Source organism: Ipomoea nil, unplaced genomic scaffold, assembly GCF_001879475.1.
Source record: "Ipomoea nil cultivar Tokyo-kokei standard unplaced genomic scaffold, Asagao_1.1 scaffold3069, whole genome shotgun sequence".
Lineage (NCBI taxonomy): Eukaryota > Viridiplantae > Streptophyta > Magnoliopsida > Solanales > Convolvulaceae > Ipomoea > Ipomoea nil.
In genome coordinates this window covers 4,679,624-4,697,745 of record NW_017619497.1, presented here as the reverse complement: position 1 = coordinate 4,697,745, position 18,122 = coordinate 4,679,624, and the positions used below count along the sequence as shown (strand labels likewise).

The following is an 18,122-nucleotide window of genomic DNA, read 5'->3' as shown; positions in this document are numbered from 1 at the left end:
CCCGATCGCCCGACCGATGGGCGCCTCGACCGTCACTACGCTGGAAGGCTACGTAGTCGACGCGTCTGATGTTCTGGTTGCCCGGGTGGCCGTCGCCAAGGGCAAAGAGAAGGTGCCCAAAAAAAGGGCAACTGATAGTGGCGCACTGAAGCGCCGGCGGGAGCAGCGCAACCCGAGCCCCTCGACCGGGGGAAGCAATGACAGCTCATCCATACTTGCCCGGATCGGCAACGCCGGGCCAGCCAAGGAAGACCTGGGCAAGCTGACCCCGACCCAGGTGGCCGAGAAGATCGGCTACGACTTGGCCGAGGTAAACGTTTCCTTTCTTTAACCTTTTTATGCAAGTAGCCCCGTTCGGGCTAACCCTGATCGTTTTCGTACTTGCAGATCTCCCGAGCGACCCAACTTCTACAACGACGGGCTCTGCAAGCCAATGAGGCTGTCGCCCTGAAGAAGGTCGCCGACCGGCGACTACAAGAAGTCAAGGACCTCCAGGCAGAGCTGACGAAAGCCCAGAGGCCCTGAAGAAGAGCCGGGAGGACCGGGAGCTGTCCGAGAAGGTCGCGCAACAGGCGATCGGGGAGGTCGCCGAGTTGAAGACGGCGGCCCAACAGGCGACCGGGGAGATCGCGGAACTGAAGGCCCGGTTGAACAACCAGGACGAGCTAGCCCGGTTCCTCTTTCGGGACAACGAATCGGACACGCAGTTCCTCAAGGCGGTCCGGGGTACAACGGTCGGGGATGAGCTAATTTGGTCATTCGGGCGGTGGGCGTTTAAGACCAGTCAGAGGAAGGTGCGTGAAAATACGCAAAAGATTATGGAACAGGCGCTCGAAGGAGAAGACCTTCAACTGGTCCTGACCACACTTCCTCCGGACCTTCCCGACCCCGGGCCAGCGCCGTTCGACCCGAAGCCGAGGACGGCCGAACCGAGCGGGTCTGCTGCAGCCACCCCGAGCGAAGCGGAGCCTTCGAAGAAGCAGACTTGACTTCTTCGCTTTGTAATGAACTTAATCGGGAGCCCGGTCCCGAGTTGTACCGGGCACGTTTTATACTTAATAAAATTTACTTTTTGTTCAACTTGAACCGCTCGTTTCCCTTGCTCTTTCACTTTCAATTACACACATGCCGAACATCCAATGCTCGACCTTGCGGCCTCATGGCCTGGTCGTACATCATTCGACTCGTTCAACACCCGACCTCGTGGCCTTATGGCCTGGTCGTGTATCTTTTAATCGGTCTAATGCCTGACCTCGCGGCCTCATGGCCTGATCGTGCATCTTTCGACCGGAACTTCGACGTTCTGCTGGCCTACCCGATCAGGTTTACCCGATCTCCTGGCCTTATCGATTTTTGAAAACTATTAAGCCTCTTCGGTCGGGGTGTTCCCGAGCGACGGACCTATAGCACTTCCTTCATCCTAGCCCCCACACTATTGTGCGCTCGAGGCACGAGTGAGTGCAATAGTGGAAAGAAGTTGGACGGATCGGGGAATTATGCTGGAGCTCTGGCTTTCCCGATCGGTGGCGTGACCCAGATGTCCGCCGAAGAGGAGCGCATTTGACCGGTCGAGGGATTCGCCCGGTCGAGATAGCGTGGTGATGACTTAACCTGCATTTAATGAAGGTAAGGAAAAAACTGATCGGCCGCCGTGTGCAAATGGTCGAGCAATCACCGATCGTATATACATTGAACTTTCCCGCTCGCAGGCGGTTAAGAAAATATTTACAATTTACAAATAAATGACGAACGAGGCCAACTCTCAGGCCGAGCCCCCACTTCGTCGAAAATTACAAAATTAGGCTAATGCCTAAACATAACGAGGTGCTCGGAATTCCAAGTCCCCTCGATTACCCGACCGGTTGTTGTCTCTAGTCGGTATGTTCTCGGCCGCACTACAGCGCTGATGATGTACGACCCTTCCCAATTCTGAGCTAGCTTCCCGCCTTCCAAAGGTTGGCTGGCCTCCCGTCGACGTAGAACGTAATCTCCCACTTGAAAATACCGAGGGTTGACCCGAACGTCCTTTGAACTCTTGACTCTCTTTTGATATTCGGCCATACGCCGAGCGGCTAGCTCTCTTTTTTCCTCGACCCCATCGAGATCCACGACCATCGAGTGTTCATTCTCTTCTGCATTGTAAGTTCGCTCTCGGTCGGTCGGGATCCATGCCTCGACCAGGAGTCGGGCTTCTGCTCCGTAGACAAGGGCGAAAGGAGTCTCCAAAGTCGCTTCTCTCGGGGTCGTCCGATAAGTCCACAAAACATATGGCAACTCATCGGCCTAACTACGACCAGCCGAGTGTAGCTTCTTTTTCAGACCCTCTAGAATTGTCCGATTGGCGTTCTCCACTTATCCATTTCCCTGCGGGTAAGCCACCGACGACCGGATGTGGGTCGTCCCGATCGTGGCCAAGAAATTCTGGAAATACTGGATTATGAATTGGCGGCCGTTGTCGCTGATGAGATGCACGGGCACACCAAAGCGGGAAATCACATTGCGCCATAAGAACCGAGCACACTGCTGAGAGGTGATCGTGGCTAACGGCTCGGCTTCAATCCACTTGGAGAAGTAATCAATGGCAACAATAACAAACTTTCTCCGACCGGAGAGCTGAGGGAAGGGTCCCAAGATATCCACCCCCCACCTTGCGAAGGGAATTGCAGTCGTGACCGGTTGGTAGAAGGTGGCCGGTCATCCAGGCATCCGGGCAAACAATTGGCACGTCTCACATTCCCGAGCGAGCTTTTCACAGTCCAGCTGGAGGGACGGCCAATAGTACCCGATCAGCATGATTCGACGAGCTAAGGATCGGCCTCCTTGATGTGACGAACAAATACCCGAGTGCAATTCCTTCGTGACAAGATCGGCCTCAAATGCGGTCAAGCAGCGCATAAGAGGGCCTCCATACGATCGCCTATAGAGACGACCATCCAAGACTTGGAACCTTGGGGCTCTAAGATTGGCCTTCTGAACACGCTGGGGGTCGTCTGGGAGTCGACCGTGCTCAAGGAACTCCTTCAGATCGGTGATCCAATCGTCTTCTGCCGGTTGGATAGGATTAACCGACAATCGGTGGATACTGTGTCTCGGGATCACCAAAATCCGAGCGATCTTCGACATATGTTTCGGGGCGTCTTGGGCCAATTTAGACAAGATGTCCGCATCGGCATTATCCAATCGGGGTATGTGTCGGACGGTATACCCCTGGAACTGGGCAAGCTTTTCCTTGGCTAGGTCTCGGTATAGCTGTAGTCGTTCTCCGGTCACTTCATAATCCCCGAGAACCTGCCCGACCACAAGCGCAGAATCCGTTTGAGCCCGAACGTATTCAGCCCCCAAATCCCGAGCACACTGTAAGCCATTGACAAAGGCTTCGTACTCGGCTTCATTGTTGGTCAGATGAAACTGATACATAAGGGTGAAATAGACTTTGAATCCTTCCGAGCTCGTGACTACCACTCCTCCTCCTATCCCTTTCTTGCTGCTCGACCCATCAGTAGCTAGGGACCACCACTCGGCCTCAGGGTCCGCGACCTCGGGGGGTCGGGTATCCCGAGCAGTGCACTCGACCAAGAAATCTGCAAGGGCTTGACCTTTAATGGATGGTCTTGGTCGGTATTCTATCGCGTACTGGGCCAGCATTAACGCCCACTTGACTAGGCGATCGGATGATGAAGCAGTTCGGAGGACTGGCCCGATCGGCTGATCGGTCAACACGCGAATTGCTCGACCCTGAAAGTAGGGAGCTAACTTCTTCGTGGCAATGTACAAGGCATAGACGACCTTCTCTAGCCGGGAGTACCGGAGCTCGGGACCATGTAGCGCGTGGCTTACATAGTACACTGGTCGCTGGACCCCTTCCGGATCGGTTCGACACAATACTGCGCTTACTGCTCGATCGAATACGGCGAGGTACACGTCTAGCTCTTCCCCGAGCTCTGGCTTCGACAACACGATTGGTGACATGAGATACTCCTTTAGCTCGTTGAAAGCCGCTCGGCACTCGTCATCCCAGACGAACCCATTGACTTTGCGCAATACCTTGAAGAAAGGTAAAGCGCGCTCGGCTAGTTTGGAGAGGAACCGGCTGAGAGCTGCCAACCGACCGGTCAATTGCTGGACTTCCCGAACGGTAGAAGGTGGTTGCATGTCCAGAATTGCCTTGACCTTGGCCGGGTTGGGCTCGATCCCCCTCTTGGTCATCATGTAGCCGAGTAACTTCCCGGTCTGAACCGCAAATGTGCACTTGGTTGGGTTCAGCCTCAACTGGTACTTCCTCATGATTTGGAAGCACTCTCGGAGATCTCGAGTGTGGTCGGATCGGTCCCGATTCTTGACCAGCATATCATCAATATACGCCTCCATCGTTCGGCCTAGCAGATCGGCGAAGAGCATATTGACCATCCTCTGATAGGTTGCTCCCGCGTTGCGGATGCCGAATGGCATCACTCGGTAGCAATACAGCCCGTCCGGGGTCACAAAAGCTGTTTTGTTCTCATCTTCATGGTGCATCATTATTTGGTGATATCCCTTGAATGCATCCATGAAGCTCATCAACTCGGCCCCCGGCCGTCTCGTTGACCATCTGGTGGATGCTCGGTAGCGGATACGGGTCGAGCGGACAGGCCTTATTGGGGTTGGTGAAGTCAATGCACATCCTCCAAGCCGGGGGCTTGGGAACAAGAACAATGTTAGCCACCCACTCGGGATAAATCACCGGTCGGATGTGCTTGATCGCCGCCATTTTCTTAACCTCTTCTTTGACAAACTCGCGGCGATCGGATGAAAGGTGCCGGGTCTTTTGCACGACCGGCTTAGCTACAGGATCGACGGCTAGCTTATGACAAATCACCGTCCGGTCGATCCCGGGCATGTCTTCGGGCCCCCAAGCGAAGATATCAAGAAACTCCCGGAGGATCGCTAAAATTTCTGCTCGGAGCTCGGGGGTGAGGGCCCGGCCAATCTTTATCTTCCTGTCCGGTCGGTCCTCGGACAGGGGAACTTCTTCTATTTCCTCGGAAGGCTCGGGTTGTTCCTTCTAGTCTTTGGATTCCTCCTTGGCGATCGTGTTCACCCGGGAAGACGGACCGGAGTCACGTCTATTGACCGCTCGGGTGTAACACTTCTGAGCGGATTGGACATCGCCACGGACCACACCGACCCCATTGGGGGTGGGGAATTTCATGCACAGGTGAGGCATTGAAATTATCCCACCAATCTTCATGATCGCGGGTCGGCCCAAGATGATGTTGTGGACGCAATGCAGGTCGACCACAACGAACTCCAACTCGGTCTTGATCGACTTCGGGGAGGTGCCGATCTCAACTGGGAGCGTGATTTTCCCTTCGGGGTAGATAAGAGCCCCGGTAAATCCCGACAATGGTACACTGACCGGAGTCAGCTCTCTTTTGTCGAGGCCAAGCTTCTCGAACACGTCCAGACAAAGGACGTTAACACTGCTCCCAGTGTCCACCATAACCCTTTGGACATCCGTCCCTTTCACGTCGATGGTGACCACGAGTGCCTCCATGCCGTGGTCACCGCTGCTAGGTTGATCCTCGAGGGTGAAGGTTATGGGTTCCATTTTCTGCCTCTTCCCGGTGTCTCGGGAATCCACTATGGCGACCGGGCAGTTGTCCCTCGGTCGGGAAGCGTCATCCAATCCACCAAAGATCACGTGGATGGTCGGCTTTCCTGCCGGTCGGTTGCTAGATGGGGGTCAGGGTCTCGTCGGTCGTCTCGGCGATCGTCCCTACGATCATCCCTTCGGTCCTGACCCGACCGATCGGAGCGTCCATCACGATCAGAGCGATCGGAACGATGATGAGAGCGCTGGTGATCCCTCCGATCGGTATTCTTTTTGGTTTCTTCTCTCTTCCCCACACACTTGTCCAACTTCCCAAGATTGAGCAGATCTTCCAACAGTTGGCGCAAGTGGGTACACTCCTCAGTGTCATGCCCGGCACATCGATGGTAAGCACAATGCTTACTCTTGTCAGGGCCGTCTTGATCGGGATGGGGGAGTTTGATGATATTGCAGGACTGGGCATACTACATGGCCTCCGCCGCGGATCGGTTCAAAGCCGTAAACTCTCCAAATTGAAGCATGTGCTCCATCTCAACTAAAAGCTTAAGCTGATAGTTTGATTGCACGTTAATGGCTATATGCTCACACGCCCCCTCACGTGTACGGTGGATTCCAACCAACACGTGGACCGGTAAACCGTTGTCGCTTACGAGTGGCGTTGAGATTTGAACCCATGACCTTTGGTCTGGCTCTGATACCAAATTGAAACATGTGCTCCATCTCAACTAAAAGCTTAAGCTGATAGTTTGATTGCACGTTAATGGCTATATGCTCACACTCCAGGCCTGGTGCGGGATCGGGGATGGTCGTCACCCGATCGATGTTCCGCCCGGCCGGCCGGTTTACGGGACGATGACCCGACCTCCTGCGAGCGTTTCACAGCGTTCGCCTCGCCGGCGTTGGCATAATCTGTGACCCTTCGAAGGGCCTCTTCATACGTGGCCGGGGGGTGGAGGATGAAATCCTGATACAAGTAACCCGACCGGAGAGAAATGTGGAGCATGTGGGTGGCGGTGGCGTCGTCCATTGGCTTGACTTCCCCGACCACCGCCTTCCACTTGACAAGGAAGTCGGTCAAGCTCTCCCCCCTCGAGCTGCTTGGCCTTTTCCAAATACATATAAGGCTTCCTCACCACCTTAGAGGTAATGAACTTCCTCACGAACTTGATCGCCAAGGCGTTAAAATCAGCAATTGAGCCTCGCTGCAAAGTTCGGAACTATTCCGCCGCCCGACCGTTGAGCGTGGAATAAAAAGCCCTGCACATTACGGCGTCTGATACACCCTTCAACATCATGTTGCTATAGAAATCGTTGACGTGGACCTCAGGGTCCGTTCGGCCATCATAGCTTTTCTCCCCGGAGACTTTCAAGTCAAGCGGGTATGGCTGAGCCATTACTTCCGCAGTGAAGGGCGTTCTCAACAAAGATGACTGGCCGTCCGGGGGTGTCACGGGGTGCTCGTTCCTGAACCGAGAGAACTCCGTCTGGAGGTTGTAGAGCAATCCTCGGGTCTCGTTGAGCTCGGCCGTCTTGGCGGCTTGGGCTGACTCCCAAAAGCGTCGTCGACGGTGAGATCTCGACCCGCTATGCCCGGATGAAGCCTCCTGCATCTGTACATCTTCCGGCTGCCGGCTCGGGTCTTGGGTCCCAAGCGTTGTCGTATCGCCGGTCGGAGACGGTCAAAAGCTACCGCTCGAGTAACTTCTTCAGGGTCCTCCGCTCGGGTCGGAACCTCCGGTGCTTGAGGAACCTGCCGTGGTACCTCCATCGCATCAGCACCCCCCGACCCCAACCGCGAATGAGCCGAGCGTCGAGCCCGGGAAGTGGGCTGATGCTGCGGCTCTGCCTGAGCAGTCGGGTACACTGGAGGGGTGGCGGCTGGAGCCGTGTACGCAGGCGTGTATGTTGGATAGCCAACCGGTGGTATATAGTACATCGGTTGACCGGGCCAATACCCGTACGGTTGAGGTGGGGCCGGGTATGGATATTGGCCTGGATACAGTGTCTGCTGCTGCTGGTATTGCTGACCGGGTGGAGGATATCCCGGTTGAATGTAGTTCACCGGCTGTTGGGCAACCGGGTATGTATTTGACAGATGAGGTGGTGAGAGATTGAGATTGAGGTCCATTGTCTGACCTTGCTACTGGCTCGGCTGGTGATCGGATGAACTAGCTGCATCCGCTTGATCGTCAGCGAAGAGGTTTTGTGCCCACGGGTACATGATTGCTAAGAGACCGGGTGCTCATCAAACGTTGCTTGCTTGCACGGGTCCCCACAGACGGCGCCAAAATGATAGTGCTAATTGCCACGTAATGCGATAATTAAATAAACACGAGACCAATTGAAGCAATTAAATAACTCTTATTGATCACAGTGAAGGCCCTAAGTACAATCTAAATGGTTGCTCTGAGTACCGACTGACTGCGGTCGGGATTCTCTAACAACAACTTATCGATCGTCCAAAAGTCCCTCACACTGTCGCTTTTGCAGGTATTTATAGCCGTGGAGCCGGAGACACAAATCCGGTCGTCCGGCATGCCTCCCACGTAGCAACCACGTGTCGCCTTCCCGGGTGCCCTGCCTGTCAACGCGTGGAGCCGCCACGTGTATCTTCTCAGCTCCTTCGCTAAGGGCTACCGCTCGGTGGCCGACACTGCCGATCGGGTAACTCCCGGTCGGGGTTCTTCACAAGAAAACCGACCTGTAACCTGCAAAGACAAGGAGAAAAGGACAAAAGCACAGGGATCGGGGTAATATTATGTCGGTTGGGGTATTCCCTACCACAACCATTAAGTTATGAATTAGTGTTTCTTTTTACCATTTGACCCCTATATCATATTATTCTTTAGATCTAGTTGGTTCTACACAATTGCTTCATCATGTCAGATAACTTAATAAGGAAAAATGTTTATTTTTATTTTTGAACGTCGTGTCAGCAAGATTATCGAAAATAACCGGTTAATGAGGAGAACCACAAGATTTTTTTTTTTTTAGATGTTGAATAATTCAATTACAAAATTTTCAAGTTTAGTGATTCAATTGCATTAACGTGAATAGTTAAGTAGTCTATTTGATATTTTATCATGCTATTTTATATTTTGAATAAAACTTGTAATATTATTTTTTGAATATATAAATGTTACTATGCATTTACAAATATTTAATTAAATAAAAAATAAATTTGTAAAAAAATTGAGTGAACTTCAACAAATTTAAATACAGGGTAAGATGCATAAAATTGGACGAAAAGAATATAAAAATGTCTCATATCAAAGTATTTAAAAAAAAAATAAGAAAAAAAAAATAGTGTAGTTTAGTGTACGGTATGTGAAGACCGGAAGAAGCAGTGGTAAAAGGAAACGTGCACGGTGCACACAAGCAGCTCGGTTGTGTGGGGCCATCGTCACCATTACTATCACTTTCCATGGAGTAATCCGAAATTGGGGAAAGCGGAAAGGAGTTGAATTTTAGGGGTTAGGTTTTCTTTTTCCTTTTTTAATCTGGTGAGACACAGAGAAGTAAAGCGGGAATGAGTGGGTTGTCGATGGACGCGTTGCCGTTGGGGTTCAGGTTCCGGCCGACGGACCAGGAGCTCATTTCTCATTACCTCCGCCGTAAGATCAATGGCCGCCATTCCGAGGTGCAGGTCATTCCTGAAGTCGACGTCTGCAAGTGGGAGCCCTGGGATTTACCGAGTTCGTCTCTATCTCTTTTCTGTGTATATATATGTTTATGTTTATATATGTTTGTTTGTGTGTGGCTCTTTATACTATGCAGATACGAATAAATATATATATTCATCTGTGAAATGGAATATGTGTGTGTGTGTGTGTGAAATACTGATTCGATTCCTTCAACTGCCCTTAGCATATCTTCTTCTTCAATTTCACCTGCGAATCTACTTTTCTTTCTTCTTTATTTATCATTTTCAAAATTTCTGCCTTCCAAAAAGTGGGACTAGGGAGACGGATTGTAGAGGAGAAGGGGAACCTAGAACCATGAAAGGAAATATGAATCTGGAATCTGTTCTGTTTTATTGCGGCAGTTTATTACTGGTTTTGCATTTTTTTTAAAAGGATAATTGGACGTTAAAATTATTTTCTTCCGAATATCTATTATTCAGAACTCAGAAGCATTGCATTCGGAGTATCTTCGGACTCCTTTCCAGAAAACTGAAGATCAGTAACTTTTGGACTTTCATTCCAACCTTCATATTGCATTTTTAAAAGAAGTTATTCTGGAATCTGGGTGCCAAATTTTTTACTCCGTATTTGATATCAATTAATTGTTTTATGGATTATTATTTATTGTTTATACAGAGTAGTATTTATCAATCCCAGAAAGATTACAAAATCTAAAGATTTATCTAAATAGACAGTATATTAGTTTGAATGCAGTGTGCTCAAAATCACAAATGAATGTTCGTGTTTGTTGTTGATAGGTTTGTCGGTTATTAAGACAGATGATCCAGAATGGTTCTTCTTTTGCCCGCTGGATAGGAAGTATCCTAATGGTAATAGGTGCAACAGAGCCACAGATGCTGGTTACTGGAAGGCCACAGGCAAAGACAGGGCTATTAAGACTCGTAAGTCCACTGGTTCTGATCAGTCAAATACCCCATTAATTGGCATAAAGAAGACTCTGGTGTTCTACAAGGGTCGTGCTCCAAAAGGCGAACGCACAAATTGGATAATGCATGAATATCGTGCCACTGAACCAGACCTTGATGGCACTCGCCCTGGCCAGGTTATAATTCTTGTTCCCAATAATCAACTTGGTATTATCATTTTTTGTTTTCCCCATGCATTTTTACTAGCTATTTGAACATTTATATCTGTTTTAATTTGAAATAATTTAGTTAATTCTTAAATTAGAATTTGAGTTTGCATTCTAATGGTACTTTGATTGCTACTTAGTTGGGTTTTTAGAAATGCCTGATTTTGTCAATAACCATATAAAGATGTGTGAGAGCTGGTTAACTAGCAATTCTGCTAATTATTTAACTGTCTCTATATTTATTTACTTCATCATCATCATTATTATTTTGGAAATACCAACTAGCTTTTCTGTTTGCCGGATTTTTGATTTATATTACATATGTGCAAGTTCTTATAATCTGCAGTCACTTTCTTGTATGTGTCTCTAGCTGTGATAGCGCACTGGTGTTATTCCTTTTTCCCTGTGCTTGTAATATTTACTGCTTGGAACTCCTTTTATGATACCGTGTAGGGAGCTTTTGTCCTTTGTCGCTTGTTCCATAAGTCTGATGACAGAAAATGTGATGAAGCTGAGCCTAGTGGCTCATCCCCTGCTACAAATAAATCCTCTCCTGATGATGTATCATCAAATCTTTTCCAAGAAGCAGCACTTCTAGACAGGCAACCACAAAAAGCTAATGTAACCTCTATTGTTATGTTGCCCGTTGAAAGCCGCATGTCAGATGTTGTAGAGCACTCAACAGAAGAAATAAAAAATGAGGTGGGAAGATGAGATTATTTCTATACTTGTCAGAATGCTTAATTCTTCAAAATTTTTATGTTTTTGTCTTCACTGTTTGTTGTAGGTAACACCAGTAGGAGTAGACATGATGTTCCATGAATCTAAGCATGAGTCCAATAGTTGCATTGATCTAGGACTTCACATAAGTTCTCCATTTCCTGATGACTTTGGAAATGATCACAATGGGTTAGATTTTCAAGATGGAACATGTGAACAAGATGTTTCCCTGTCAGAGCTCCTGGGACACTTTCAGGGTCATGAAAACTACTTTTCAGAGGAGACAACATGGCAGAATAACTTGTCTTCTGAACGCTTGATTCTTCAGGACACACTATTGGTAATTTGAGTCATTTGACATCTATTGCTTATCGTACCTTTTTTAGTATTTCTTGTTTTACTGTATCACTCTGTTTTTCTTGGCTGCAATCTGCTGTTAGCTTTAAGGTACTTCTAAAATGGAAAAGTGGCTGTCTGAAACACAATTGCATTGATTTGCTTCTAAAACTAAATTTGAGTTTTGTGCTTCCTTATTCTAATGCTTGTATTAACCTTATGGGCATGGACTTCTTGCAGGAGCAAACATCTCCTGCGCCCTTTCAGACTCAAGTGTCACCTAATGATCCAGACTCCATATTGCATACAGATGATACACACACCCATACAAATCCTGTTGGCCATGCAAGTGATGTTGCAGGCGGGTCTGGGTTAAGGATTCGGATGCGTCAACGACAAAATCGACCAACTTCAAGAAACATTATCACCCGAGGCACTGCCCCAAGGAGACTTAATCTTGTGTTGGAACAGGAACCACATTCTGTTAGTTCTGCTAATGTGGCAGAGGCAGGAAGTTTTGGCAGTGAAGTGCATGAAGCACAATCACTCGTGGCAGAGGTAAGCTTAGGGCTGAATCTTTCCTTAGGATTGCCTCTTGACCTTTTATCTATAAATGAATCCAATTCCCCGAGATGGACCACCCTGTGCCTTTTCCCTTGATATCATGTTCTTTGCAGGTTCAAGCATCTCTCACATCCTTCAAAACTAAGGCATCAGGTAATCCCTACTGCTCAGATGGATAGCATGAAACTGATCTTTATGATCATTCCATTGAAGAGAGGGTTTTGCCAATCTTAACCCTATTGATTAATCTTATGTTAAATTTGTTTAACAGAAGAATCATATGGGGATAATAGTGCCACCAACCACCGCACTACAGTAGATGGTGAAACTGGCACAAAGGCTTGGATGCCTCAGCTATTTAACCAAGCAAGCTCAGAGCACAATGTGTGCCAGGTAAGTGCTGCAAAGAGAATTTTGCAGATGGAACAAGTAACTGTGTCGGTTAGTTCTGGAAAAGCAGGCATAGGACATGGAAGAAGAGCTGTAATAGGGGAGGTAAGATTAAATGTCAGCTTTCTAAATCAGTTTTGTTTTGTGTACTGCTTTTGAAATTGTTCTTAAAACTCAAGGAATTCCAAATGAAGACATGGCATTTAACTCGTGGGTGTTTGCTTATTGCTAAGAACTTCTCAAAATGTGTTGTGTAGGCATATATTTTTCGGGAAATAGAAAACAAATTTCTTTCATCTTGCTAAAATCTGTCACATTGCGTGCAGGACCATGAAGGCAATGAATGCACTTCAAGCACTGGGAGCAGGGAGACCACTCAAGAACATGATACAACAGTTCGGTTACTGTCCAAACAGGGCAGTAATCATCACCTCTCAAAGATTGGGTTCTCTTTCTCATCGCTTGTATCACCCGTTCTCTGTGGGCTCAGCTTCTCAAGATTATATGCTGTCAGCATATATGTAATAGTAGCCGTGTCAATATTCTGTATTATGATCTGGAAGTACCCAAGCAAAGCTGTAGTGCAAAGATAAACATGTGCATGCTAGTCTTTGTTATTCAGTAGATTGCTGTAAGTTGCATGAAGTCTTCTTGTAAATAGAATAAACACATTAGTCCCATACCTCCATCTAGGCCAGCACACTTTTGCTGCTGTATTGATGAATAGTATTAAGCTTTAGAAACATGAAATTTTTGTCCTTTAAAATTAGAAAAACATGTTATTTTACTACTACCATAGTTATTATCGGTTTTTATCTAACAAAACTGGTTGTCCAAACACCGAGAGTTGAACTTGGAACCTTGTGATTAGAGTTGTTCTTTATCTATTGCAGGTAGACTCGGGTTCAAGAATACACAATTTATATATTGAATGTTCATAATTTTTATACTGAATGTTCACAATATTGCAAGAAGGTGGGTTGGGCTTGGATGGAGCAGCCCAACCCAGATTGAACAACAGAAATCTTGGTTTACTAAGAGGAGGGGAAGGTATGGCGTAAAAAAAGGCAGGGTCGCAGGCTTTTACCGAGAGAGCAGGAGCTGAGGGTGAGGAGTAGTTGTTGTTGTTGCAAAGGCGATAGGGGGACCTCTGACCAATTTGACATATCTTGTGTTGTGTTGTAACTCTCCCATCTGTCCATACACTGCATTCTACAGTAACTACACTACAAAGTACAAACCATCCCCTTGGGTCCACCCACCCACACCAACTACAATACATACATATCCTCCAACTCTAATAAATATATACATTTTATATCTTAAGGTCACCATTCACCACTCTAAATTTTATCCACTCCATTGGTTGATCCCGTTTTACATGATCTTTTTACTTTATGTGATTTATTTTTTCTGTGTAATTTGTAAATGCATATCATCCAGTAATATATGCCTCATTAAAAAGTGTGAACACATCTACATTCTCCATCTTGAGAAATTAAAAGCTAAGATCTTATAATTACTAAACTTTCAAGTTTACAATAATTATAAAATGGATCACAATCTTAAAAGTTTTTTAATAATTATAAAATTGATCATGTGTTTTTTTTTTTTTTTTTTTTACTAAAATTCTCAATCATACATGAACCCTGATGAACGGCTGAGAGAACATGTCATCTTGTAACAAGTGAGAATTGATCTAAGCCGTTCATCAGGGTTCATCAATGGTTGAGAGTTTTAGTAAAAAAAAAATGTGAAATCAATTTTATAATTATTGCAGACTTTCAAGTGTGTAATATTTATTTTTCAGCAACTTCAAGTGTTGATCTACCTAGACATCACTTTTTACAAACCCTCATGTTCTTACTTAAATCCCTCCCCACTACTAAATGGGTCCAACTCTCCTAAGTTTTTCAGCGCGTTTGGTTGGGATGAAGGAATTAGGGTAGAAAGCAATTGCAATTCAATGAGAAAAGAATAAGGTGGGAATAAAGTATGAATTTAAATTACATTGTTTGGTAGGGATGCATAGAATTGTTGGGAATGTGATAAGCTTAATTTCTAGACATTATTTAGAGTAATTTTAGTTAGTGATTAGCATAAATAAATTAAGTTTTAGGGTCAATTTTATTATAAATATTATATTTATTTATATGTTACTAGTTTAGACTAGTTTAGATGAGTTTTAATAAATATTAGGCTAATGTTGCATTTTTATTAATATATAAAGAAGAGTTTTATTTTATCTATATTATTAAATTTATTTATTAGTGTTATTCATTCTAACTTTAATAATATTTTAATATTTAAGTTTAATTGAATTGTTATGTCATTAGTTTATAATTATTTTATTTTAACTTAATTTGTTTTGGTTTTTAGGGATTAGCGTGGCAGCAGATAAGGAAGAAAAAGAAAAGTATTAATTAGGGCTTTGGTTTTGAAGCAAGTTTTCGACGAGAACAGAACAGAAAAGAAGAGGGAGTGTACGAGACCTGGGAGCGCAGCCGTGGTTCGGCGAGAGGGTTTCAGCGAGGAAGCGAAGTAATTCAAGACTCCATCGCAAGGAATTTTCAAGCTTCAATCACAGCTATCATCTCTTAGGCTTGATTTATTCTTCTTCTTTATTTTATTTTCCAGAATACTATTTATTGAACAATTTATGCATTTAATTATGATTATTGGCTAGAACTTAAATTAAGGATTTGGATTAGCCTAAATTAGATTAATTGACTATTATTCAAATGTGTTGATCCTTCTAATTTCAGTTTAATAATTGAATTTGATTATATTTATTTTATGTATTTTAATTGTGGATTGTGTGACTGGCCATTGCATAATTCTAATATTAGGGTTCATGAGAAGAACTGACAGGTGAATTATGAACCTAGAACTCGTAAGATAAACACAATTGACCTAAACTAGACATAGCTTTAGGTATTTGTGGTGATATTTGATTGTTGCTTAATGGGTTTAATTAATGTTGGTGAGATATCGACGGATGATCACAGTTAATTGGACACAACTTAGTAGCTCGACGGAGTATTAGGATATATTTGAAACAATCATCACTATAGTCATAAGAATTAATACTTAGGAGAGTTAGTTAATTATCTAATAGGTGAACCCAAATCCCTAGTATTCTCTCAATTGAAATTTCCTTTATTTTGAATTCATAAAATATTCTTTTTAATCACATTAATTTTATTTATTTGAGATTTTCCTTATCAACAATTTGATTATTAAATATAACAGTTAATAGTGTTCTTCGTGGGATCGACCCTGGAATACTCCAGGAATTTATACTGTGATTGACTCTGTGCACTTGCAGATTATAGCAATCAGAATGAAAAAGAAAGAAGTGATATAAAGATTAAAATGTCCTTGTGTAATAATAATAATAATGAGTTAATACCCAAAATTGTCCTCGACTATAGTGGTTTTTCTCAATTTCGTCCTAAACGACTTTGGTGACCTAATATAGTCCCAGACTTTTGTGTTTCACTCAATTTAGTCCTCTGTTTGTTATTCCATCAAATTGGTGTTAAATAAAGGGACAATTCAATAATATCAATATTGACCTCTCTTTACTTTCAACCTGCGAAGTAAGAAATCTCTCTTTCTTACACGAATTACACCCAGAGTTACTCTCAGACCTACGAATCAAATTTTATATTCGCAGCTTTAGAAGTGATTCTGGGAGTAATTCGTAAAAAAAGAGGGATTTCGCACTTCACATGTCTATGAATAAAGAGATGCCAATATTAAAATTACTGAATTGTCTATTTATTTAACAACAAATGAACGGAATAACAAATGAGGGATTAAATTGAGCAAAAACACAAAAGTCTGGGACGAAATTGAGTAAAAACATAAAACTCTGGGACTACATTAAGTCACCAAAGTCATTTAGGACAAAATTGAGAAAAACCACTATAGTCGAAGACGATTTTGGGTATTAACTCTAATAATAATCATCATCATCATCAAGGGTACTCTTGTCATTTTCTCCCTTTTTCCCTTTCCCACAACCACCGAATTGCAATTCATAGGGGGTGCCCATGAATTGCAATTCAGCAAAAGGAAGAAATTGTAATTTCGTGGAATTGCAATTCCCTCCAACCAAACACTGTAATTTGCTTTACCATGAAATAAAGTAGGAAAGGAATTTCAATTACATCCAACCAAACACCCTAGAGCCGGGGTTGATTGTGCGTATAGTAGTAACTCAAAGAATACTGTAATTTGAATCCTCAGTTGGAAAGGATCTCAATCTTGAAATGAAAAGCACACATTCAAACCTTGTGTTACTGAAACACATCTCAAGATTTACTTCAATTCTCTCACAACCCTAGAGCCAGGGTGAGGGAAGTATGTCACATAGACGGACTTAACGGTGCATGAATGCAAATGTCAATGTTACATTTTATTTTATTTTTCTATAAAAGATTAGTAGTATTGTTGAGAGCAAACAAAAGAAAAAAAATAATAATATATAGATGGAATTGTTAGGGTAGGCTTATAGCATTAGGAGGTATGTGGTGTTGTAGCAATCCCTTATCAGCAACGTCCTGTTGCTATCAACCCTACCACCCCAGTCCCACATCATTGGGGGTCGACGATGCATGCAGTAGCTATATATATTCATCTATAGATATATATAGATATATGTATGTATATATCTCTCCATATATGTGTGTGTGTGGTGTGTGTACGTACCTATATATATGCATACATTTCGCTATATATAACAAAGTCAGTTGTGGCGTTTAATGTTATGGGATCTGCTGCGGCATCATCATGTCATATATATGCTTTGTTCACATTGTCACTGTTCTTATCTCTCTTCCATCCCCTTTCTTTGTTTCAACTCCCTTTTATCCATTCAATTCCCACAACTTTATAACACTATATTTGTACGGATTGAATTGGATTGGATTAGAGTATATTTTAATAATAATTGTTCCCTTTTATCCATTCGTATACTTGTGTAACAGTCAGTGCAATCACGTTTCAATAATAGGAAGCTGGACTTAGCTTCATCACCCAAATAATAGACTCTTTTCCAATCACTCGATTGAATTTATAATAGCACGACTTCCCCTGAAAGTACCCAACAACCCTTTACTACATCCTAGGTTATCCTTCCATATAACAACACTAAACGATCCGAGCAGATAATCTGCTCCCACTCAAGTTAAACGCACTCTACTGGTTAGGTCGCTTAATGAAAACACCAACAATTTCTTATTCAAATTCAAAGGAGAAGTATTCAAGTTTAAGTATCACTCCATAATTTCTTATTCAGTAAATGTGATCTGAAAATATATCGAATCATTTTATGACACACTTTATGATGAGTGATGGGATTAATTTGAAGTATACATACATGAAGCTAAGGTGGTCCATTTACTATTACTATTGTTGTCGGCCTGCTGGTCCGTAAGTTACTTTGAACTTAAAAGTCCATCAACACCAATCCTGCACCATGCTATTGGTTGGCCGGCAACACACTTAAATGGATCATATCCCCATGTTGTACTTCTTTTCTTTTATGATACATACTCACTATGCATTCATCTTTTTTTTTTTTTCCTTCATTTAATTTCTTTTCAACTATTTTGTAATAGTTTCTAGCTTAGCTTGCTATATAATCCTTAAATGACAAGAGTGGTTAGCTTGGTTATGTTGGTAATAACTTCCCTTTTACAGCTCATACATTTATATATATGAGTCAAAATATCATTAT

The 18,122-nt window shown here is 44.1% G+C and overlaps 1 protein-coding gene across 2 annotated transcripts; it reads left to right on the top strand.

Annotated features, from left to right (window-relative positions):
- Positions 1-8,924: 8,924 nt before the first annotated feature.
- Positions 8,925-13,167, top strand: LOC109165805 (protein NTM1-like 9). 2 transcript variants are annotated; one of them, XM_019314746.1, is made up of 8 exons: positions 8,925-9,285; positions 10,032-10,336; positions 10,820-11,069; positions 11,158-11,426; positions 11,663-11,980; positions 12,100-12,139; positions 12,258-12,482; positions 12,701-13,167. In XM_019314746.1, exons 1-8 carry the CDS (start codon positions 9,120-9,122, stop codon positions 12,967-12,969), a joined length of 1,842 nt encoding a protein of 613 aa, XP_019170291.1. In that variant the 5' UTR covers positions 8,925-9,119; the 3' UTR covers positions 12,970-13,167. The 2 variants fall into 2 exon arrangements, with proteins under 2 accessions (XP_019170291.1, XP_019170290.1); XM_019314745.1 differs by having other exon boundaries at positions 8,926-9,285; positions 10,820-11,068; positions 11,154-11,426; positions 12,258-12,481; positions 12,703-13,167.
- Positions 13,168-18,122: the final 4,955 nt, after the last annotated feature.